General features: G+C 38.6%; 1 protein-coding gene across 1 annotated transcript in view; it reads left to right on the forward strand.

The window, feature by feature from the left end:
* The window catches only part of BNC2 (basonuclin zinc finger protein 2), a 438,326-nt gene that overhangs the window by 298,957 nt on the left and 114,450 nt on the right, over nucleotides 1-24,919 (forward strand). Inside the window, exon 5 of the mRNA XM_090274080.1 lies at nucleotides 17,735-17,970. Coding sequence (XP_090130206.1) covers nucleotides 17,735-17,970 — 236 coding nt within the window. The remainder of the gene's footprint in view (nucleotides 1-17,734; nucleotides 17,971-24,919) is intronic.

Below are 24,919 nucleotides of genomic sequence, written 5' to 3' on the forward strand. Positions count from 1 at the left end.
ATCTCTGTCAGGCAAAAACCTTGTCAGCGGAAAACCTGTCGTAGGATCAGAGGAGACAAAAACAGGTGTCACACAGGCAGTCAAAACTGAAGGAAAAAAAGATTAGGCTAAAGAGAGAGAGGCAGACAATTACATTAATGCCATTGCTTTTATCTTATAGATGTGTGTTATTATCTCAGGGTGCTGAGTGCGCAATTGCCTCAAAGAAAAGTAGACAGGAGACAAGGGGAAACTTGATAGTTATTAACTGAAGAGGCAGTGTGTCAAAGCTGGATAGGGTTCAAAGTTTTGCAAAGGGAAAAAAACTGCAGGCAGCAAGCAAAGGCTGTGTGGTTCTGCTTTCGGCTACATAAACCTAGTAGCAATCTAACATTTTCTGCTTGGAAACAGATCATAGAGAGAGAAATTAATGAAAGATTTCATTTGGAGATTTTTGGGGTAACATTTATCCTATATACATGCGACTGAATCATAATCTTTTCTCTCTTATAAAATCTTGCCACAATGTGAGACATGGTGAGGCACGAAGGCAGGCATTTGTCAGCTCAGCTGTGTTGTTTGGATATGTTTAAAACACCTATTATCAACACACTTTTAATTAAAAAAAATCTATTAAGAAGCCCTTTTACTAAGTGTGAACATCTGTACGTGCAAGCTGTAAATTAGGAAATCACATATGTGTGCCTCAGTCAGAGACTAAATGAACTTGGCAAGTGGTTTCTATTACTGGTTTTTAAGTACAGTAAAATATCTAAGGGAAAAACTGCTACACTTTAAAATCTGGATTTTTAAATATTTTTGATTGTGTCTGTTGGTACTGATTAGTAGAACTTTTCTTTTAATTAGAAATTAGGTTCATGATCATGAAATTGGTAACCAGGATTCAAAGTGCTAATCAGAGTCTTCCCTTGGTTTCTTTGTTCACATCATTTCAGGAGGCTTGACTTTTTTCCCAAAAGTTTGAGCTCCATTAAATATTTGTGATGGTATAAGATAGTGTTATTTTGCCAGTGGCCTCCAAGATATTTAGCCTTGTTGGTAACTTATATGTGTCAAACAGCCAGCTAGTAGAGAATGGATGGTAGCTTGTAAGTTTCCTTCTTTGCACAATCATATGTTGATCATATTTGTGGAAAAAATGAAGTATTCCTCTAGTACTTAACATTCTTTTGCTCTTGCATTTAAAAATTGGTTAGTTTAGACTTTTCCTAAGACTTGAGACTGCCTTCTTAACCCTTTTTTGATGAGCAAATCTTTATATTGGGTCTTTTATTCCACCAGTCATAGATGCAAAGCGGTTTGATACTTGATATATGTATTAAGCAAATCCAGCAATCCAGAAGAAAACACACATCAGTGTCAAAAGTGTGAGTGATAGCCCAGAGTTTTAAGGGATTACAGTGGGGAAAAAAAGAGAAAGATTGATTATAGATTTAGAATGAGATTTCAGGCTGACTTACTGAGAGAGGGAAGGCAAAATACTTGTGACTCAAGGATGATGTTCATTTTTTTTTAAAAGATGGAATATAATAATTTCTTTCTTTTAGGTATTTCCTACCAGATGCTGGCTTTTTGTATCACTGCTCTCTCTTAATTTTGAAATATTTCTTCACCTCATCTGATAGAGTTTAAAGCATATGTTCTATCAAAAATAAGTATGCCTTGCATTTACGGTGTTATCTTAGTGAAATTCTTATATAAGTAAATGTGGTTTCAAAAAAATTTAGTCTTTAAAGCTCATAAATTAGGATAGGGTGATTATTCTCTTACAGGAGAATTCATTTTTTATTTGTTTATTTAATAAAAGTATCTACATGTTTCATTCTAGTAGCATATTTCAGTAGTTACTTTTAAAATGTGATATTTTGTAGTTAGCCTGCATTTAATTCATTGATCTATAAATTACATAAAGCAAGGTTTGTGGAGTCAACTTTCAGCTAGCCTTGATGACTAAAGATTGGCTAGAACAGCAGCACTAATAATAATAATCCTCAAACCTGGTTTCAGCAAGTAGATTCAATTACCAAGTCTCTTCCTAGATTTACTGTCAAGTTTGCAGATTAAATTTTCTCTTTTCCCCTTAACCACCTTCTGATGGAGTTGCTGCAAATGAGGAAAGACATGCTCCCAAAAGTGGGCCATGTAAGGAAGAGGAAGGAGAAGTAAAACCAAGAACCTGTTTAATCTGCTAGCCAAGAGAGTGAGCTTCTGAATAACCAAGTGTTGACAGTCTACTTTTATGTGTGCCTCAGTCAGACTTTAATGATTTCCAAAGTCTGTTGTGAGGACTTTATTATGCATAAGGCCACAGGGGGGAAATGCCAATCAGTTTGAAATATTACCTATATAGTCTCAAGTGGAGCTCAAATTCTACCCAGGACTAATTGTGGGTGTTTGTGTGTGCATAGCCACATACTCTCAAAGCTGCATGTCAGCTAGGGATGATTAAAATCCCTAGGACAGCGGGGGGCTCATTGGAATTACTTTTGTCCCCCTTCCTTCCCTACAGTTTAGAATGACATTCATAATGGATCATAAGAATGTTCATATACTTATTTCGCATTTTACTAATGGACAAGAAAATAATGAAGGACCATTCACATAAGGCATATAAGGTATAGTCATGTAATCAGGGTTTATGGAGGCCCGGTGGAGCTTTTTTGACTTAAAAACACTAACACACTATTTGTTAAAAAAAAAAAAAAAAAAAAGTAAACCTTTCACGCATAAGGGCTGACAGTTTTTATCACCAGGCTCAGGGATCAACTCTTTCAGCTGCATGTCATTCCTTTTCTTCTTTTTAAAAAAAAAATTCTAGAAGCAAGCCTTCTTTCTCCTTGGTATTAAATATCCTAATTAATTCAACCTTGACAGTTACAGTTAGAAAGTTGTGACTTAAATGGAACATGAATTATTTTGTACGTAATTTGCTCCCAATTACATAGTTCTTTCCTCCCAAAGTAGGAAATAAAATGTGCAGATCTAAATATTACTTCAAGTCATAAGAAAATTTTCTCTTAATAACAATCATTGCCCGCCTTTGTGATTGATCCCCTGATTCACTAAGAAGTTTTTACTATGTCATCATTGCCATTTACTAATGTTCTCCCCAAGTCTATGGCTTTTATTAGGATCTGGCTTACAATCCACGGGTAAGTTAAGCCTTTACCTTGCGCCCTGAGGCTCTTGCCTAGTGAGAGAGCTGAGTCTTATAATGGGAAAGGATTGATGTTATAATGATTCCAAAGGGCCCCTTTATGATGAAATTCTAAATACGCAAAATCCCATTAAACCTGTACAAGTTCATGGGCTAGCTACATTGAAATGACATATCATTATATTGGGTATAGTGTGTGTATTATAAAGTGTGAAATAATTGGAAATTATTGGTCATATTAGCAAGAATGAAGAGCCACCCATCCTTATAATTCAGAGGTTATGGCCTGGGTATTTGAAGTAGAAAAGAGAACAGTATTCTGTTTATAAGTAATCAAAACTTTAAAATCTGACCCTAGAAATTCCTCTAATAAAATCCTGTCACTAACAACTTCATTTTTGAACTCCTAAAGTAATTGTGGAAAGAATGTCTGAAACAACCCCTTAAAAACATGTATTAAATGTTAATCAATTGGAAATTAAAATAGTACTCTAGGCCCCAGAGCTCCTAAAAGCTGACCACTTTGTACTCTTATAATTTGGAATCCAAATTTGGTGTTGAGGCAAGAGACAGGGAGTTCTTGCAACAATTAGCCATGCAATTTAAGGCTCACTTGGCTTTCTCCCAAAATAAAAAAAATAAGGCTGCTTTAATTTTTTTTTGACTTGTAAAATTGCTTCAAATTAGCATTTTAAAAATTTAAAATATCCAGGGAAGGCTTGGAAATTAGTGAAATAAAAGGTTTCCTTTTAGACCATTTCATACAAATTTTTAATTGTTTCAGTCTGTAAAGTAGGTGGCTTTGAAAACTCACCCCACTTTGCTCACTTCTTACTTTATTGAATGGCTATAAGCTTCACATTGCCATGCCTGAAAAGCTATTCGGTGGGGTCCACTGGACATCAGGGCCTGAAATGTTTGAGCATATTCCTGTGAAAACCACCTAAGTCACTTGAATTTGGCTTTTAAAGAAAGTTATGTTAAAAAAAAAAAAAGTTTGGAAAACTAAGAACTCTAAACTATCACTGAGAGCCAATTTTCTAGGATCAGTGAAAAGCACTTTTATACTCCTACATTAAGAAAAAAAACTATCTGAATATGTTCTTATTTCTATGACCTTCACAGAAAATATTGGAAGCGAAGTCTGTAGAATTACAGGTTTACATTTATTTTAATTTATTTGAAGGTCTGGGGAGTAATTCCTGTTATTAAAAATTGAAATAAAAATTGTTATTCACATTTCATTTAACAGATGCAAATTCTTCTATAACCACGCCTCACCCACCTCCATCACTGTTTTACATACTTGAAAACTGAATTTTATAAAGGACATTACTTGTTCTTTAAGTTAGCAATGCAGTTGAAAGTATACATTACATCTATTACATATTTTGCATTACATTTTATACTTATTTTAGATTTACATTACACACTTACAGTAATGAACCACAAAACTTCCAGCTGTTGTTCTTAATGGTGATTCTTTTCTTGACAGAAATGAGTTTTCTTCATCTAGACTTATGTGCCATTTTTGAGTCTTGTGGCTTAGCCACCACTTCTTTGGAAAACTATAGATCCTATCAAAGTGTTTATTGAAATGATATCCAGGCTTAAATTTCTCCTTTATTTTACAGCCAGAAAATTGCCAGTTTAAGCTGCTGTTTCTGATGTTTTAAAGAAATCCAAGTAAATTGTATTCCCTCAGTAACCTAATTCACAGTTTAAGAAGCTCTTATTATATGATTTTTTTTTCTAACTAGTACCCATATCGAGCAATTAAATCTTCCCAGTTAAAATTCTGCATACTAAAGTGTTTGCTTTTTATTTCTCCAGGCATTTTACAAAAGGAAAATAATCTTTTCTTTAGAGATGCCATTCTTACAGTCTTATTGTGTCACTATTTTCTGACCACTTTCTGAAGCCCATACTGTACCTTTTTCTATCAGCGATGAGACTATAAATCTAGCACATTTATCATGTATCTAGTGATCTGTACTATGATTTTCATGTCTATTTTTGTAATGTCTATACATTATGATTTATTTTATGCATCATGATATGAAACTTATTTCACTTAACAATACCGGAGTTCATACTGTTTTTACCTAGAAATCCATTGGATACCTCCAAATAATGTTTGAAGTGGTAGGAAAGGGAATGAATTATGCAAAGTTTGGTCAGAATTCATGCCCAGCTAGCAGCCTCAACTCACTCCTTAAACTGCCTTAATTATCTACCCCCACTGTTCTCTAGAGGAGTATAAAGCACAAAGGAGGGGGTTGAGAAAGGGACATGGGTGAAAATAAGAATTTGATGGTACAGTGGAATCATACATTTAACTCTTCAGTGCAAATAATAATGGCCTTTTCCTTTTATATGTACTCTTCACCGTGTTCATTCATTCAACGATATGAGGGCTAAACACCTTGAACGATTATGTTTCATATAAGATTGCTATTTAACATCAAAATCTTGTTATTAAATAGGCACATAACTGACCTAGTAAATGGGCAACATATGGCTGGGACATACATGACCAGTACACATAAGTGCCATGATTGTTGAGACAGTTTGCTCTTAGATGAGGTGATCTCTCCAGCCCTCATGGAGAAACAAAATGTAATTTGAATTGAAGCTAAAAGAAAAGGGTAGTCCAAAAGGTAAATAAGGAAGAGGAACAGCATTGAAAGTAAAAATATCTTAAGAGTGTAGCTCAGTCATGGAACCATGCCTGTCTCTTCAGCATCATCTTGTGCTACTCTCCCTTGTTCACGTCCTAGCAGAACTGGCTTTGCCTGAAACACCCTAACCCTAACCCCACCTAAATTATGTTCTCGTGTCACATACCCAGTTTGTGTGCTAATGTGTATTTTTATAAAGCCTGATTTCCTCACTAGTCTGTTCACTTTCAGAGGGTCTGAATCATATCTGTTTTGTTCTTCATTAAATCTCCAACATTTAGCATAGGGCCTAGAAATATTCATTTAGTGACCAAATATTAAAATACCAGGAATATTTAAAAGGCAGTGGGTAGCTCACTTTGGTTGGAACAGGTTTATTCCAGAGTTAGTAGGATGGAAAGTAAGCCTACCTGTCCAAGGTCTTCTGACCCATGTTAAAGATTGTGTGCATTGTTGTTGGGAGTGGGGAGGCAGCCCCACTGGAAACCCTTGAGCAGAGACAACACATTCTAAGCAGTATTTTGAGAAGACTGACTTGCGTGTTGTATTAGGCCAGCCAGGAGTCACTTGCAGTCATGGAGTTACAGGAGTCTAAAAACCTATATACTAACGTGATAGAAGTTAGGCCAGAAAGGAAGGATTGATCCAGAGCAAATTCAGTGTAAAAATTGGCGGGTACTAAGGAGTCTGAGGTAATATTGAATGTTCTTGCTCTATTATGTTCAGTGAGAAAAACAATATCAACAAGATAGAAATTTGTATCCATAGTGTGACCTCAACTATATGAAATTATGGATTAAAAAAAGTAGATGCTAGTACATCAACATGTGGACAGTAGTTGCCTTTGGGTGGTGGGTTATAAATGATTATCTGTTTTCCTTTTTCTCAAATTTACATTTTTTTTTTCAATGAGCACCTATGGCATATGCAATGAGAAAACACCCCTTCTCCCCTGCCCCCCGAAAAAAAAAGCCAAGCATTTCGGTCTAGTTTAGTAGTCCTCCCTTTCGCAGCAATAGGGATCAAGAATGTGTTTGGAGTTGAGAGCATGGAGCTTGGGTAGAGATCGGTTTACGGGTTAGGGATCATCACCCTGCGGAGTGCAGTAGTTGGGTTTCTAGGGCAGATTATCCAGCCAGGCAGCTGGCGAAACAGCTCCTTCGTAATCCTGATGTTTCGCCTGCATCTTGTTGATTTCCCCTTCAATCTCTCAAATTTATCCTGTAACCCTGCCTCACCTTCACTCCAAGTGTCTTATTTTTCTCTTGTATTTCTTTGCTTGGTCTTGATTCTATATTCTCCTTTCCTGTCTCCTTTAAATTAATGTAGCTGTCTGGTCCTCAAGCTATTGGCTTGCTTACCTCCAAAAGAATTTTGAAAATGAGCCATCCTAACATTTTCATATGCTAAGTAACTTGCCAAGGTCATACAGCAAGTAGGTGGCAGAGCTGGGATTTGAACAGCCTTTGGAGTTGGTCCCTAGAAATTGTCCTTAATCTGCGGGATAACAAGCACTTTTTAAACATTGGGAACTTTAAATTATTGCTTTAAGTCATTATTTGTTTAATTATCACTGCAGACTTACCTTTTTTAATTGATAAAAATTCCTACCAGTGCTTATGATCAGGTCAGATTGCCAAATCTGACTTAATTTTAATTGGGAAAAAAAGTCACATTGCAATTCAAATAAATGTATTACTATACATTTTGAGAAGAATAATAAAAACATCAATAAATTATGGACTGTGTTTCATAGATTACTAAAACAGTTCAGAATAAAATGTGGAACTAGTTAATTTATTTGGTTTAAAATAGAAGTGTGTTTTTCTCATTAGTTAATAAATAATGATGTACTTTAATATGTAACAAATAGGATTTTTATGAAATGGGGAATATGTTAGAAGTCATAGTAGTACTTTGATGATGTGGTTCCATTTTTGTATCACAATCTGTTGGACTTTAAGAACAAATTAGGTAAGGGTCATATATAAAAGCATTTATTAATTTTGCTAGATTTCATGGTCAAAATTTTTTATGTATTTAATGAAAGATTATATTCTAAAGATTAAGTGCTTTGGCATTCAAATCACAATTTATTTTAATTTTAGTTTTATTATTAATAGGATGTGGAAAATTATAATTAAAATAAATATTGAAATGATGAATTAAAATTAAAATGGAGAATTATAATTAAATGTTTTTATATTTTTTGATTAAATGGATTGTAACTACCCTACCAAATGATATCCACAGGTTGTATCTAGTATCTTCCAAATTACAGGAAAATATTCAAACCGAATTTAAGAGAGTAGGCATCACTTACATGCATTGGGGGGGACTTTTCTTCCCAAGTGATGATACCACCTAGGGAGAGGTATTAGTAATAGTTGAAAAGAATGGATTATCTCAGAGTACATGGGGCCAGGGTTGAGGGAACCGTTTTTAGTATTGGACATTTTTGCTTTGCTTTCACAGTATATTTAATGAAGAGTGATACATTATTAAAATAGACAGGAATGCAAGAGGTGAGCGCATTATTCTTGCCCCATTTTACATTATATTTGAATTCTGAATACAGCAACGTAGATCCAAGTGTCAGGTTCTAGGTACTCTTTAATCATATATGTATAGTCGGGGAAAAAAGGCCCTTTTGCAGATTTCTGGAGCTTTTATTCATTAAAAGAGGCTTTCATGCAGCAATTAAAATAATCAATTATTTTGGCACCCAGGAGAGTTTTACACCTTGGGCTAGTCAGACTATACTTTTATTTCATAAAGAAGGCAGGGTACTATTTTCCGAAGAGAAATGGGAATGGATTATCTGCATGGGCATGCAGCCCTGTTCCCAGGTGGATCAATTTTTAAAAAGAGTAACTATGGGATTGCAGGATCTGGGAATTGAGTTCCTATTTCTCCACACCTTTTGGAAGGCCTCCACATACCCCAGGTTTAAGTATAGAATAATTTGAAGTCCAGAGAGTTAAGGCATCTCTCAGTCGAGTACTGCAAAAATATCCTACTCTGTTCTCTTGACTCAGGCCACCCCTGCCCCCAACTCCGTCCCAACTCCGTCTCTGTGATTTTCAGTGTGGCATGTGAATGGCTTATATCAGAATCACCTGTGATGATGTTTCAGACTAAGCATGACTGTCTCCTTCTTGGCTCTTCTTCTTTAGGGGGTGTGGCTGTGCCATACCCCCCAAGATCACAACCATTGCTTTGATTAAACTTACAGAGACTTGTCAGAGTTTTGTATCTAAAATAATAAATTATTTTTACCTTTTAAAATGTTTAATATTTTCTGTATCCTATTAAAAAGTAAAATTGTAAGCTTTCTACAGGGTTCAGCCTTCAGTATTAACTTTCCTTACAGTCTGCTCCTCTGACTTTCCCTACTTATCTCTGACTGTTGGGTCTTAAGAGTTACACATTCTTTCGATGTCAGTTCTCTTACACACACACACACACACACATTCTTTCGATGTCAGTTCTCTACACACACACACACACAAACACACACACACACACACACACACACACACACACACATGTTCTTAAAATACTGTCTGGCCAAGCTGCGTTGGCATCCTGTGAAGATCTGTTGGAAATGCGTATCCTTTGTCCCCACACCAGACCCAATGCAACAGAATCTCTGGGGAGGTGGCCCAGCAATCTGTGTTTTAACAAGCCCTTCTACTGATTGTGATGCACATAATATTTAAGAACTTTTAGTTTAGTTCCATCTCACCTTAGCTTCCTTTCTTGCTTATTAATTCCTACTTATCTTACAAGACTGTCTTCCCAGCAGAGTTGCTCTCTCTTCTGTGTCCTACAGTACTTTTATCAAATCTCTTTTATAGCATTTATATTGCTTGTATCTGTCTACCTTTGAAGGTGGAGACCACAACATAAATTATTTTTGTATCTGCATGCAGCACCTATCTTGGTGATAAGTTAAGTGCTAGTGAATAAATAAATGTATGCATGACTGAAGGAGAAGGGCATTTAGGAGGAGTGATGATCAATACGGTCAGCTGCTATAGAGAGATCATGGAAAATAATGAAGGGGAAAAGCCATTGGATTTCATAGTAAGGCAGGTGTTGGTGACCTTTGAAATGCTTGCTTCAGCAGAATGACGGGCAAGAAGCCCAGATTACTGGGAGTTAGGGACTTCTAACATGTGGAAGACTTTCAAGTTCCCGGAGTTTCTTATTGACTATTTATCTGAATATGTGGTAGAAACAAAATTTTCTTGGGAGAAATAACTAAGTGATCTTAGGCTGGTTGCTTAATCTCATTGAGTCTGTGATTTCCAAATAGACAATCATAGTAATAATGTGTTTTTAATTTTTTTAAAGAATAAAATGAGATCATTGTATCACCCTAAAAGATGCCTGACATTTAGCAATTAAAGGGTCATTTTCTTTTAAGTGGCCAAGCGACTGGGATATAGTGGTTTTCCAGGCCTGGCTTAAGGAATATGCTGTTTTATAAAACAGGGGAAGAGTGGGTCCACAAAGGGAAATCCAGTTTTTGTTACTAGAATGAAAGGGTATAGACCCAAAGCAGGTGAAACAACTGATTCCATCTTATTGGGTAGAAAAATGTGTTTTCTGACTGTGCTTCTGGGAACTTTAGGGTTCCCGCTGAGATACTTAAAGAAGTTGAAGGGAAGAAGAGAATAACAAGTGACTGCAAGTTCTCTAATCCATGTTCATTCTAGCTTTACCAAGAGTAGTCACACTTTTTTTCATATTTTTTATATGTTTTATTGATTATGCTGTTAAAATTGTCCCAATTTCTTTTCCCTCTGCTCCCCCCCACCCAGTCACCCCCCTCCCTCCAGTTGTCCCCCCACCTTAAGTCCATGCCCATTGGTTGTGCATATAGTTCTTCTTAACATCTTCCTGTCTACTCCACTCCCTCCTACTATGCTTCTTAATTCCTATACCATCTCCCTCCCTTACCCCTTCACCCTTCCCCCATGACCTCCCCCCAAAATGTTCCCCACACCTATAATTCTTTTCCCACTCTCGTTGCCTACTTAGTTAGCCTTTGTTTCAGTTCCCTAGCTTCTGCTGTTGGTTGTTGTGATACAGTTTTCATTTTAATGTTTATAGTTTTGATCCTCTTTCTCCTAAACAAGTCCCTTTAACATTTCATATAACAGTGGTTTGGATCTGATGAACTCCTTCAGTTTTACTTTGTCCTGGAAGCACTTTCTCTGCCCTTCTATTCTGAATGACAGCTTGCTGGATAGAGTATTCGTGGTTGTAGGTTTTGCTTTTCATTACTTTGAATATTTCTTGCCAGTCCCTTCTTGCCTGCAGAGTTTCTTTGGAGAAATCAGCTGATAGTCTTATTGGGACCCCTTTGTACGTAATTCTCTTCTTTTGTCTTGCTGCTTTTAAGATTCTTTCTTTATTCTTAATTTTTGACATTTTGATTATAATGTGTCTTGGAGTGGTTCTCCCTGGGTCCAGTTTTTCTGGAACTCTCTGTGCTTCCTGGACCTGTACGTCTATTTCCTTCCCCAAGTTAGGGAAGTTCTGCTTCATTATTTTTTCACATAATTTTTCAATTTCTAGTTCTTCTTCATTTTCTGGCAACCCTATAATTCAGATGTTGGCTCACTTATAGCTGTCCCATAGGTTTCTGGGCCTCTCCTCATTTCCCTCACTTTTTGTTTCTTCTTTCTGCACTGGTTGACTGTTTCTTCCCTATGTTCTAATTTGTTGATTTGATCCCTGGTTTTCCTTCCCTCACCACTTGTTTTGTATGTGTTTTCGTTCATTTCAACAGGACTAGCCTTCATTCCTTTCCCATCTTGATTAAGATCTGCTGTTAGTTCTGTAAGCTGCCTTATGACTCTAGCTCTGAACTAAGCTTCAGAAAGATTATCTGTCTGCTGGTCTGATAAATCATGTATTTGCTGTCTGGTCAGCTGTGTGATTGGGATCTCTATCATGATCCCTGCCATCCTGACTGGTTTGTTTACTTTTCCTTCTTGGACGGGGCTGTCACACCTCCTATGCTATAGGGGGCAGAGCCCTGTGCACTCATCACTACCAGGTGACCCTTCTCACCACACTGTGGTGCTTTGGGTGGGGGCGGGGGTCCAAGATGGATTTCTGCCGTTCACTCTCCGCTGAGAGACTGGGAGCTTCCTCCTCCATCCACACCCTCTGGGCCTCACAGTCCGAGGAAATGAGGGTCTACCTTCCCCGGCATTGGAATTGCGAACTGATGGGTTTGGTCTGCAGCCAGTGGTGCTCCCGGGCGCTTCTTGTCTCCCCTTAAATATGGGTGTCTGTGCTTATCGCAGTCCCGTCACCTGTCGCTGTAGCTGCTGCCACCAGCACAGCTTGACCTCTCCACCCCGGCTCCGCCCCTCCTACCCCTCTGGACGAGCAACACTTGTTTATAACTTCATATGTTAGGCTTCCATGTAGCTTTATTTTCTGGAACTTCTGGTTATTTCTGGTTTTGCAATAGTTGTAGTCGTTCTTAGTTGTGGAGGGAGATGGAGCGTGTCAGTCTAGGCCTCCATCTTGGCCGGAAGTCCGTAGCTTCTCTTTTTATACGCAATTCTGGGTTAAAATTTCTTTTAAAAATGGAATTTTGACAGTACCATTGGTGTAGGACAATTTAGCAGGTGGTGAGAGCCATAAAGTATAAAAGCAGGTGACTATCTTTTCTCACTCCATAGTACTGAGAATATTCTTGCCCTAACTTTCCTTCATCCCATTGACCCAACTCACATTCCTAACCCTACTAAGTTCCAGACCTGAAGCCTCCGCATTCAGACGTGGGAAGATCATGACATTAGGCAGAAATCCAGTTCTCAGTTTATTGATATTAATAACACTAAAAAATCACCACTTACTTTTTGTCCATCAAGGAGACAGATATCCACAAAAGTTGTTGACAACTTGGTGACTCAGTGTGATCTGGTAATTATAAAGCAGAAAACTTTGATACAGGAAAAAAAATTTGACGGATCATAATGTTTGATGGTATGTTTATGCTGAAATTTACAGTTGACATCTGCAAGTTGGGCAGTTAAATATTTTTCAAGTGTTGGTCTGTGGCTCATCTCCTAGGTAATTGCTGCTTAACTCACACTCTTAGGACTTTTCCCTCATCTACTATTGAATTTTTTAAACATATCCGGTCCACCCTTTCATCCTCCATATCAGAGCCCAGTGTGACTCAGTGTCTGTTTGTGTAAATAAAGTTTTACTGGAATACAGTCATGCCCATTAGTTTTAGTCTCATCTGCATTCATAACAGCAGAGTTGATTAGTTGTGAAACAGAATGTATAGGCCACAATAAGTAAAAATATTGGCTATCTGGTCCTTGATAGAAAGAGTTGTTGACCTGTGCTCTATATTTCTGTGCCTTATAAAAGAATTCCTATTTCTTGACATATGTGGTACTTATGAAGAAGAATCAGGTAATGTCCTTTTAATACCCTCACTCTCTCATGTTCTTAAAAGCATATCTAGGGAAATGTCTTTGCCATACTTACTCCACCTGTGCTCTTCCAATTCTCTAAACAATTTCTCTTTGTTTCTCTACCCTCAACAGTTTTGTTTTCTTCATCTTCTAAAACTGCCAGCTCTTTTTAAGGAGTTGGTGGGAGAGGAGTGATATGACTGCTTTCCACCTAGCCCTTGAACACATTGTACAACCACCTACATGTACTTAATGCATAGGTACAAGGTCCAGACACATGGACAGAAAAATCAGGATTTGGTGTCATTTTATTTCCCCTATGAACCCTCTCAATTTCATATTTGTTGTGGTATTAACAGTGTATTTTGTGAAGAAGTGATTGAGCTGGGCCAGGAGGTTTGACGAAGAGAATTGGAGGAGGAGCAGATTTTTTCTGAAGTGGTCACTGGATTCTGTAAGCAGAGCAGCCTCTCATCAAAAGGCTGAGTAGTTAAGCTGTACTTGAGGAAGAACGGGGATAATAATACCTCTTTTCTGCATTTTTTTGGAGTCTAAATGCCCTGTGGAGTGAGAGAAGACTTCAATCCCTAGGCTTGTGCATCCCTTATCTTTCCCAAACGTTAAATTAATTTTTAAGGCTATTTATTCAAAGTTGACTTAACCACTAGAATAGGAAAGATCAGACAAATCAGCTGCAAGAAATGAAGTATGAGAAAACCCGAACTCTTTGACAAAGTATTCCTGGGAGTAAATGTGTTGAATGAAGCCAGCGGGTAAATGATAAGGCCCTTTACACTATGGATGTAAGAAAGCAATTTATCAAGAGTACATGAACTCTCTAGTGACCACAAGTCAGGAGGAAATGAGAGTGGAGGAGGAGCCCTGAAAAAATACATTTGAAATACTAAAAACCGTGTGTGTGCATGCACTTTTAAATACCTGCATTAATATGCAGAAATACTGGCATATTGAAATATGCTCAGAGTGCACATGTGCAGTCCAGTGCATACTATTATGGGCTAAGGTGGTAAAGGGAGTGGGTGAGCAAGGCCCGGCTGTGATTTAGAACTTGCAGAAACTTTGGATACTGTACTCTCAGGTATAGTTAGGTTTTGATCCTGGATGGTACTTCCATAGCCACTATCTTCATTCACAAGATTAGATGACCACCTTTCAGGCTCAGGTGTTCATCTATTCTAATATCTAGAAGGTCATATTTGTATAATTCTGATATCCAATCTAATGCTTTTGTGTTCTCTTAAGGAGTTCAAAGCATCTCTCATTCATTATCTCATTATCTTTGCATCATTTCTTTGAGCCCTGTAGATGAGACAATGTTATCTTAATTGTTCACTTTAGAGAAACTGAGGGAAAATGTAATTACATTATCTGCAATAGGGTTTCCAGTAACTCAGATAAGGATGGGATTTAGAATGTATAATCTTATGTTGGCTTTAAGATCTAGGGGAGAGAGTTACTTTCTTAGATTTGATAAGGAAAAGGCCTAATTTTGAAATACTAGTTTTATTAAAGGTATTTACTTTGAAAATGGTCACCTTTAGTTTTCTGTACTGAGATAACACAGCAGAAATACACAGAAATCCTCAAACTTTGATTTTACTCAATTTTTTCCGTTTTCATCTGACAATAAGCCCTGGTCAGAGTCGTTTAAAAGATGAATAAATGGATTTATGGTCAAGATTGAGGCATAGGTAGACACGCTTCACCTCCTTGCGCAACCACAAAAAGAATTACAACTAAACCTCAAAACAAATAACACCCAGAACTGTCAGAAAATCAAACTGTGTGGACGTCTGACAACCAAGGATTTAAAAAAGTCACAGTAATCCAGATGGGTAGAAGGAGTGGAGACATGGAAAACGGGGTGGAGAAGTGAGGAGACATGGTATGGTCCATAGAGGTGTTAGTAAAATGGGCACAGGCAGTTCCACATTCATGTGTAATGGATAAAAATCGGGAGGGATACCCTGAAACCAAGCAATCCTAGCCCCAGGCCAGACCGCACAGCCCAGGATTCCAGCACTGGGAAGATAAATCCCCATACCTTGTGGCTGTAAAAGCCAGTGGGGGTTGGGGCAGCAGAAGAAACTGCCACATTTTCAGAAAACTTTGCTTCAAGGGTTCACAAGGTCTTAAATGTATGCAAACCCACCCACTCTGGGATTCAACATCAGAGCAAAGCAACAGCTGGAAGGGTGCCAGTTGCATAAGGGGCATGGGTGAAGTGACTAGAAACAGGGCAAGTGCCAGTCAAACCCCCAGAAGCCAGGCAGTGGCACAGTCCCCTCTCTTGAGCCCTCTACAGAGAGCCACAAAGCAGTGAAGTGGATTGCCCCACCCTGGCAATAACCTAAGGCTCTGCCCCATACGATTTACAGGTGCCTTTTACCAGGAGTCAAAGCAGCTCTACCTAATACACAGAAACAACTACAGGGAGGCTGCCAAATTAAGGAGACAAAGAAATATGGTCCAAATGAAAGAACAGAGTTAAGACATGAGAAAAAGAACTAAATGAAACAGAGATAGCCAACCTGTCAGATGCAGAGTTCAAAACACTGGTGATCAAGATGCTCAAAGAACTCATTGAGTATAGCAACAACATAAAGGAAGAAATGAAGGCTACACTAAATGAAATAAGGAAAAATCCACAAGGAACCAACAGTGAAGAGAAGGGAGCTGGGATTCAAATCAATGATTTGGAACATAAGGAGAAAATAAACATTTAACCAGAACAGAAAGAAGAAAGAAGACTTTAAAAAAAAACAAGGATAGTATAAGAAGCCTCTGGGACATCTCCAAACAAGCTAACATCCGCATCATAGGGATGCCAGAAGGAGAAGAGGAAAAGCAAGAAATTGAAAACTTACTTGAAAAAATAATGAAAGAAAACTTTCCTAATTTGGTGAAAGAAATAGACATACAAGACTAGGAAGAACAGCGAGTCCCAAACAAGTTGTACCCAAAGAGGACCACACCAAGACACATCATAATTAAAATGCCAAAGGTGAAAGATAAAGAGAGAACCTTAAAGGCAGCAAGAGAAAAGCAGAGAGTTATCTACAAAAGAGTTCCCATAAGACTGTCAGCTGATTTCTCAGAAGAAACTTTGCAGGCAAGAAGGGGCTGGCAAGAAGTATTCAAAGTGATGAAAAGCAAGGACCTACAACCTAGATTACTCTATCCAGCAAAGTTATCATTTAGAATTGAGGGGCAGATAAAGTGTTTCTCAGACAAGGTGGAGCTAAAGGAATTCATCATCACCAAGCTATTATTACATGAAATGTTAAAGGGTCTTATTTAAGAAAAAGATCAAAATATGAACGTTAAAATGGCCTCAAACTCAAAACTATCAACAACTGAATCTAACAAAAACAAAAACAAACTAAGCAAACAGTCAGAACAAGAACAGAGTCATAGATATGGAGGTCATTTGGAGGGTCATCAGCTGGGAGGGGGAAGGGGAAGAATGGGGGAAGAGGTACAGGGATTAAAAAGCATAATTGCATAATACAAATAGACAGGAGGATGTTAAGAATAGTATAGGAAATGGAAATGCCAAAGAACTTACATGCATGACCCATGGACATGAACTAAGGGAGTGGGGGGCAGTTGCTGGAGGGAAGTGGGGTACTGGGCAGAGGGGATCAAAGGGGAAAAATGGGACAAGTCTAATAAAATAATAAAATATGCTGCTTTTAAAAATCACTAAATTATGACTTGAATTTATTTATTTTTCTCCTGAATAACTTGTAAAGAACGTGCCAGTGAACACTAAACTAAATCTAACAAGTGAACAGCAAGGGGTAAAATTGGGAGATCTAAGTCTCGGGATAATCTCCCTTTGCTAATTTAACCTGAGAGCCCTCCACACAGATGTTAGCTTTCCGTATTCCTTCTAAATTAAGCCTTTTAAGCAGGTATAGTCTAAAGATCATGCTTCTCTTCTTTAAATCGTTCAGGTTTTATAAGTGGTGAATCTTACTTTTAAGAAGTGGTGTTTGTTGAGCCTATTCTTAGGGCATGAGGGGGGAATTGTTTGTTTTTTCTTTGGTGGGGGGAGAGAGGACTCCATGGTAACTTGGAGTGGACCATAGTTTAATTAGCAAATTAATTAGTCTGGTTTTTAGAGTCAGCCGCAGTCATTTAGAAACATCCTCAGTGGCTCTCTTTCTGAGAGTTGAAAGTGTTTTGTATTTGCTTGCTGTCGTCTGCAATCTGCAGTGTATAAACAAACAGGGAGGAGGTGGGAAGAGAATTATTTATGTTGCAAAGTTTTGCTTAAACATGCAGCATGTGATTTTCATGCATCCTGAGAAACAGAGCCCTGATAACTTCCAGTAACTTGTTTCTGCTTCATCTGTTTCTGTCCTTTCCCTTTGTCTTTTTATTCCCATCTACCTGCGGAACTGCCACAGCCTTGGATAAGCTCAGCACCCAGCACCTGTACCACCCCACGCAAGTGGAGATTGTACAGTCCAACGTAGTGTTTGACATCAGCAGCCTGATGCTCTATGGCACACAAGCAGTGCCCGTGCGGCTAAAGATCCTGCTGGACCGGCTCTTCAGTGTCCTGAAGCAAGAGGAGGTGCTACACATCCTGCACGGCCTGGGCTGGACTCTGCGGGACTACGTTCGGGGGTACATCCTTCAGGTAGGGGGAGGACGTTGAAGCTGATGTGTGTGGCCAGCTCTAGGTGGGGTTGGTGAGAGCCCTTGGCAGACCTGGTCTCCTTCCTGCCCCTTGCAGTCCCAGGTATGCACATCCTCTTCTGATTAAAAAGGTCTTTTTGGCAGGCTTGTCAGGGGATTGAAAAGAAGGAGTGATGTCCCAATAGGCCAGCGTCAGGCTTCAGTGGTGCATATTAGGAAAGAACAAGTGGCCTGTTGCCTAGTGTCACTTTGCATCATTTTGAATCCAACTCTCTCCCTGCAACATGAGCTTCCTGGCTTCTCTGGCAAGTCTTGTTGTAGAGCTACTAAATAGGAGGGCCTTTGAGGTGGGTGATGGATGTGTGGAAATCTGAGATTACACTTCCATCTGGGTTTAGTATGGCTTGTTCTTAACCTTAATTTGTAGGTTTGGTGTTTTTTTGGTTGTCTGTGCACCCTAACTAATTATTGCTTCTTCATCCAAATCAAAGGAAGAATGGTAACCTCTATAAATTCCCTGCTTTTATAACCAACCGACCTTCACACTCCAAAACATGCACACATGGTTATAGATTTGGCCTTCATAGCACCTGTTCTTCCAGCCTGAGCCCCTTCTTTGTGTCAGTGGCACTTGCGATCTGGTAAGGGTCTTAAAACTTTTCTGGAAGGCCTACATCCTCCACACCCTTCCCCCACAGCCTCCCTGCGTTTTTCATCATAATTTGCAGTATGTTGTGAGTGGTTTTGCATTGTGTACTTTGCCTCTGAAATGTTTTTATGGCCATCTGTCTTCCTGCGACCCTTGAAGGGTAAATGTTGAAAACAGCATGTTGGGAGACCCCAGGATCCAAAAAGACTACAGTGGATGATGAAGAAGTACTCCCTCCTGCCAAAGGAGATCACAGTTGGAAAAGGTAGACTCTGAAGTGATTTTTGAAATTTCCTATGGGGATAATGCCAGGAGAATTGACCCCTTCAAAAAAATTGTTTTTGACTCTGCCAGCCTGTTTACTTCCTGAGTTACCTTGTGTTGTATGCAAGGCCGTGGCTGCCAGCGTGGTATGTGATGAGTGGGGGCTTCAAGTCTTCCCTTGCTTTAACCTGGCATTAAAACACACACATTCCTGTCATTCTCCTGTGTGATACCTCCAGGTGTTAACCAGGGCAGGAGAGCAGGGAGGGATGAGGGATGATGCATGGACGTAGAGAAAGAGGGGAGGTAGAGTGACCTTTCTGCTCCCATGACTGCTTTAGTTAATAGAGCATCCTTTCTTAGTTTAGAGAGCTGTCAGCTTGGAAGGCACAGAAAATTTGGCCTTCTGAAGATGAGATGATGATGATAGGAATAACGATATATTACACTTTAATTTTTTAGGTGACTTTCACATGCATTCTCTCATTTGCCTCATTTTGGGGACATTTTAGTGGGGTGAGTGGAAAAGTTAAGTCCTGGGTGGTCAGGGGACCTGAGGGGGCACAAGGTCCAGGAGGAAGGGGCCAGGAAAAGCACAGCATGGAGCCAGTTTAAAAATCCCTGATTATACTGACCTCAGGACAGCTCCATGCCACAACTTTCTGCAGATGTTTCCACAACATGACTATTAATGTCCATTTTGGATGGATTTTATCCTACATGAAGAACAAACCTCTTGCAGAGTTTTTAATGGAACTTTTAGCTTGGCTAAGCACTTTTTCCTTTATTTAAAACCTAAAGTATTTTGCCCCAATCTGGTATTATCTTTATTGCCTTCACTCCAATGCTTATTGATGTTATCATCAATGTTGCATTTCAGTTCTATGTATGTATTTTTGCCTAAGATCTGTGGAGCATATGCATGATGTCTTTCTGTCCAGACAAGTAGATATTTGCATGACTGTGATTGTTTACCGTTTTAACAGCCCAGTTTGCTGCAGCACTTTGTTGTTGGTAAATACAGAACCTTCTGGATGTTCTGTGGTATGGTCCCAGTGTCTGCCTTGACCGGTGCCTGTTTTTCTGTTTCACTTGAAATTATTGCATACATGTTAATTCCCCTCCCCTCCTCCCCCCAGCAAATTTCAGTGTAGCTCTAAGGTAAGCATAGAAAGCATACTCCATATTTATTTTTGTTTAAGGGCTCAGGTTTTAAAGGTACAAAATTGCAGGAGAAGTTAAAATGAGAGAAAAATTCAGCAAAATCACAAATAAACTATTTAAGTCTCTTATTTTTGGATGAAATATTGCATATAAAGAGCACTGCCATTTATTGTTATACCTACATTATGATTAATTTTCATTAATATACTTTTGACAGTCTCAATTTTAATATAATTTATTTCTCCATTCAGAGTCTAGAATTGACATTTTGAGAATATCATACATGATTTTTACCTTAGAGGAACACTAGGTTTGATTTCTGTCTTGTTTATTGATAGAATTGATTAAATATAGATTTTATTTAAATTATGCTTTTCGTTATTCAGCATTTATCATATTATTGATAAGTGTAACTTGGAGAAAATAGTTATTGGTTTTGAAAAAAAGCAAGAGGTTTAAGGACACAAAACTGTCCTCACTTGTGCAGTGAGAAAATGCTCATTTGAAAAATAATAAAACAACCCCCCAAAAAACAAGAGCTAGATTATAGAAATAAACCCCTTTTCTCTAAAGCAGTGTTATTTGCTTATTGGTCAATATTTTAAAGATTATTTGTAGTAATGATAAGGTATGCACAAATGATTTTGAATATAATTATATATAACATTTTCACACATGTAGACTATAAAATGTGTATCCAAAGGTTGTGGAACCCTATGATGCACTATTAGTGTACAAGTCATTTTATCTGGATAAAACTCAATTGTCTTGTAGCCCTCAAGGCATCAATTTTAGCATTATTGCTCTCAACAACAGTATATTGAATATTATGTCAGTTAAAGGAGAGTAATTATCAAGTCAAGTTAGGGTGGCTGTTAGTCTTACCACATATTGACTTGGTTAGCAGTTGGCTATAGATTGTGTTACTGGGCAAATGAAGATGTACGGGAGTTGAACTGGTGAAGTTAGGATATTAATTTAACTCTGTCTGGGCCCAAACCTACATCCTTTATGTATATACAGCTACTTCTGGTTTCTGAGATAGTTTTGAATGCAAAAAGATAGCATTTGTCTAATCTGATTAAGAATTTTTGGCTTTGGATGTGGGGAGAAAGAGGATCAGGCCATTCATAAGCATCATTTGTAAGCATGTATGAAATGGTTATTTAAAGAAAAGGGGGAATTATAGTGATGCCACAGATTCATGTAAAAGACTAACATAACAGTATGTTTCAAGAATCCTGTATGTTCTGATAAAAATTACTTTTCACTTTTGTGATTATCTATGTAATTCATAAATCGGCCAGCTGGGTGTAAAACGCGTAGTATAACTTAGACTAAAATAATTTAAGAATCCAGGAATAACTGAAAGGTAAACAGTCCAGTATTCTCCTGTGTACCAATTAAAGTATTCATTCAGAAAGTACAGAAAAAAAATGAGATAAATTTGAAGCATTTTTCCACAAAGTAGCAGTAAAAGGAAATACACAATTAGATGCTAAAATCTAAATATAAAGGAACATGAGGTTTTTTTCCGCTGCTAAAGAATAATTCTTATTTCAAGTCTGTATCTCATGGTACACTTATTGACGACGAATAAAAGCTGTGTCCTGTCCTTTCCCCATTTTCCCTGTCTTTGACCTAGGATATAAAAATATAGGTGATTATCATTGTTGAATTTAATCATTTAAAAATCAAGTTTTCACAGTCTCTTTTCAGTTGAATTTATAACTGACTTTCCTGGGCTCATTCACCAGCCTCTCCTTTGCAAATGAGTCCTGCCAGAATTCACAGAACCATATCTGACACTCTGCATAATTAGCTGAGGTGTCAGCAGACTTTTGAGAGAATGAGTAGTGATGCATATTTCAAATCACCTGTGTCTTGAAACAATCAGAACTAATAGAACAAGCAGCACTTTAGAAGAACATGTCCCAGAGTATTCTGGGGGCAGTAGTCAGTCTTCTAGAGATATGAATTTAGACTTTAGAGCAAATACTCTCTGGATCATTCTCTTAGAGCCTCTGGCTAACATTAGCATACTAAAGGCTCTGGGATGTTCTGGAGTAAGTGGTTTGTGAGTGGAGGTAAGCAGCTTCTGCCAGCCTTACCCACTCCATAGCCTTTTCCTATCAAGCTCATGCGAAGTCCTCAATTCCTGAACCCACTCAGTTTTCTTCAACTTGGTGTGTTTGTGTGTACACTTTCTTCTGTCTGGGCAATTTCTTGTCATATAGGTGTCAGCCAATGTCCCACTTTTTCCCAGAGACCTTTCCTGTCCAGCTTCGCCAATGGAGGCCTTTTCTAGTGTAGCTCTACCTAAGGACTCTTGTTTCCCTTATGCTCTAATCCAGTTAGAATTAATCAATTAAATCAACTGTTAAAATGTAGCCCCCACTCCTTACCCTTGGCTTCCTCACTAGGGAACACTGAAAAGACAGGGCACTCAGTAAATACTTGTTAAATGAATGGGTAAAGAAACCTGGAATAGTGTGATGTTTCACCATGGAACTCATGGGGTGATTCAGTAACTTCACTTGGTCCAAGGGACCTTAGTCTTCCTTCAGGCTTCGTAGGGGCTGAATTCTGTGACCACGGCTGGGCTGGTGAGAGCAGTAAGAAGAGTATCAAGGCTCCTACACCCCCTTGCTAGTGTTTTGTGATATCCATGTGGTAGAAAAATGTCAGTATTAAGCAAACAGTTGTATTTAAACAGCCCCTTATGTAGCAAGTTCCCATACATTAGTTATCTTTTTGAATTCCCAGTGAATTAACATTTGGAGTAGTTTAAGCCCAGAGTGACTTTCCTATGATCACAAAGCTGTTAGTTGACACAGGTGACTGCATTGTAATCTTCCTGAGGATAACAACCACTTTCCTCTTGTTCATCACTGTAGCCCACCTCTCAGCACCCAGGCTGGCACCCAGTGGAGCTTACTAAATATGGAGGGAGGAAATTTGGAAATATAATTTGAACAAAGTCTCAAACTATGGGTAGTGTTTGGATGTTTTTTTTTTTAATTTTTGTGTTTTTAAGACTACCAAACTGTCTCTCCAGAACAAGAATCTTGTAGCATGTAAGTGGTATGGTTTGGGGAACAGAGAAGGCCTGAGAAACCTGAACTGACAGACTAAGTTCTTTCTTATATTTGGTGGATCATAATTGTAACAGAACCCGAGGGCTCTCCGATTGAAACAGAACCCACAGGCTGTTTTATTAGGGGCCTGATTGCCAGCCGACAGAATTATAACTCTCAATGCCAGAGTTTAGTGAAAAGAAAAAGAATTGTTTATTTAATAGTCATATAGATTTAGATTATTTGCAGATTTCTGCCGTTAAGTCTTACTTTCTTTAAAACACCCACAAACACGTATTTCTGCCTCCCCACTACCAAACCAGGCTAGTTTTAGAAAAGTTGGAGATACCGTTTCCCTACTTCCTAGACACAGTGCAGTTTTACCGGTAGCTGCCAATCATTCGATTCCGATTGGGGAGGTCTTTCTGTGTTGTGGTGCCCACCAGCTTTTAATCCAGAACCGTGTGAATTCCCATCTTTCCTTTCCAAAGCCACATGGTGTACCCTTCTCAAAACCGCATAGTGTACGTTCCTTTTCAAAGCCGCCTGGAGTACCCAGCTAAAATGTCTGCCACTTATTTTTAAATCCCTGACTGCGTCCTGTGACGCAGTGGGCATGGTGCCCAGTTCTGACCATTCACAGAACCTCACACAGGCTCTGTGTGCTCTTTCCATACCAACACCCCTCCCATCTTCCTGGGCCTTGGATGCATCAAAGCCATTTGTGTAACAAAGACACTAGCCACTAGGCATGTGAAGGCATTCTGAAAGCTGCTTCCTTTTCCCCATCCCCCAGCCTGCAGGTCTGGGGGTTTTTGGACACCCCCATTGTGTAACATAATCACATGATGATAAGCACTATTAGGTGAAATTGGTTCCCCTTTTATGTTCTTTTTCTCAGCAATTTTTTGATATTCCCTCTTGTTTCAGGTTACCTTTACTCTCTCATTTCCATGACCAAAACTTTTTCTCTAGATAATATATTTATCATTAGTGCTTCATTGCAAATTCTGCTCTTTGCTTTACATTTCCAGGGATACATTGCCTTCCTGCCTTTTGTAATTAAGTGTTTAAAAAAAAGGTGTTTTTCCCCTAATTAATAAGATTTCAACTATATCGTGTGCAGGGGGGTGTAGCAGAAATGAAGTAGCTCTTTTCTGGGTCCATAAAAGAACATTGAGGTGAATGGGAAGTGGGGAACCAAGATATTGAGTGAGAAGATTGGGCTAGAGTCCCAGTACTGCTATTGATTATTTATATGAGTATGGAAAAATTTGCCATTTGCAGCCATAGTTTCTTTATATTTAAAATTGAGATAACCTCTTCTACCTTTCTTGCTTTGAACCGCAAAGGGTGAAGTAATCTAGTTGAAAGCATGTTGTAAATTCCTACTCAGGTTGGTATTTTTCATTTATATCTGTGCATAAAGCTGATCCTGACCAGTTCCTGCAGCAAAATATTAGGTGCCAGACATGTTTCTCTGCAGATGTCAAATGCTTAGATAAAGTTAGGAAATACATTTTAGGCTTCAGTTACTATCCTTAGGATAAAACCTACTTGTTTTAGTAAGTAATCCTGAAATGCTAGTGGCCTGACACAATAGGAGTTTCTCTCTACCTCTCATCAAAACCAGTCAGCATTCCTGGTTCGTGAATGCTTTCCCCCCAGAGGCGGTTTGAGGAGAGGCCATTTATAAAGGGCCTCTGACATTTTATGGCTCTTCCATTGTTTGGGGCCTCAGCTTTATCCAGGTGGCAGCCCAGAGAGAGGGTGGAGGTTCTTGTGGGAGGTTTTCC

This window comes from Furipterus horrens, unplaced genomic scaffold (assembly GCF_987537825.1).
Source record: "Furipterus horrens unplaced genomic scaffold, mFurHor1.1.pri manual_scaffold_4, whole genome shotgun sequence".
In the NCBI taxonomy this organism is placed as follows: domain Eukaryota; kingdom Metazoa; phylum Chordata; class Mammalia; order Chiroptera; family Furipteridae; genus Furipterus; species Furipterus horrens.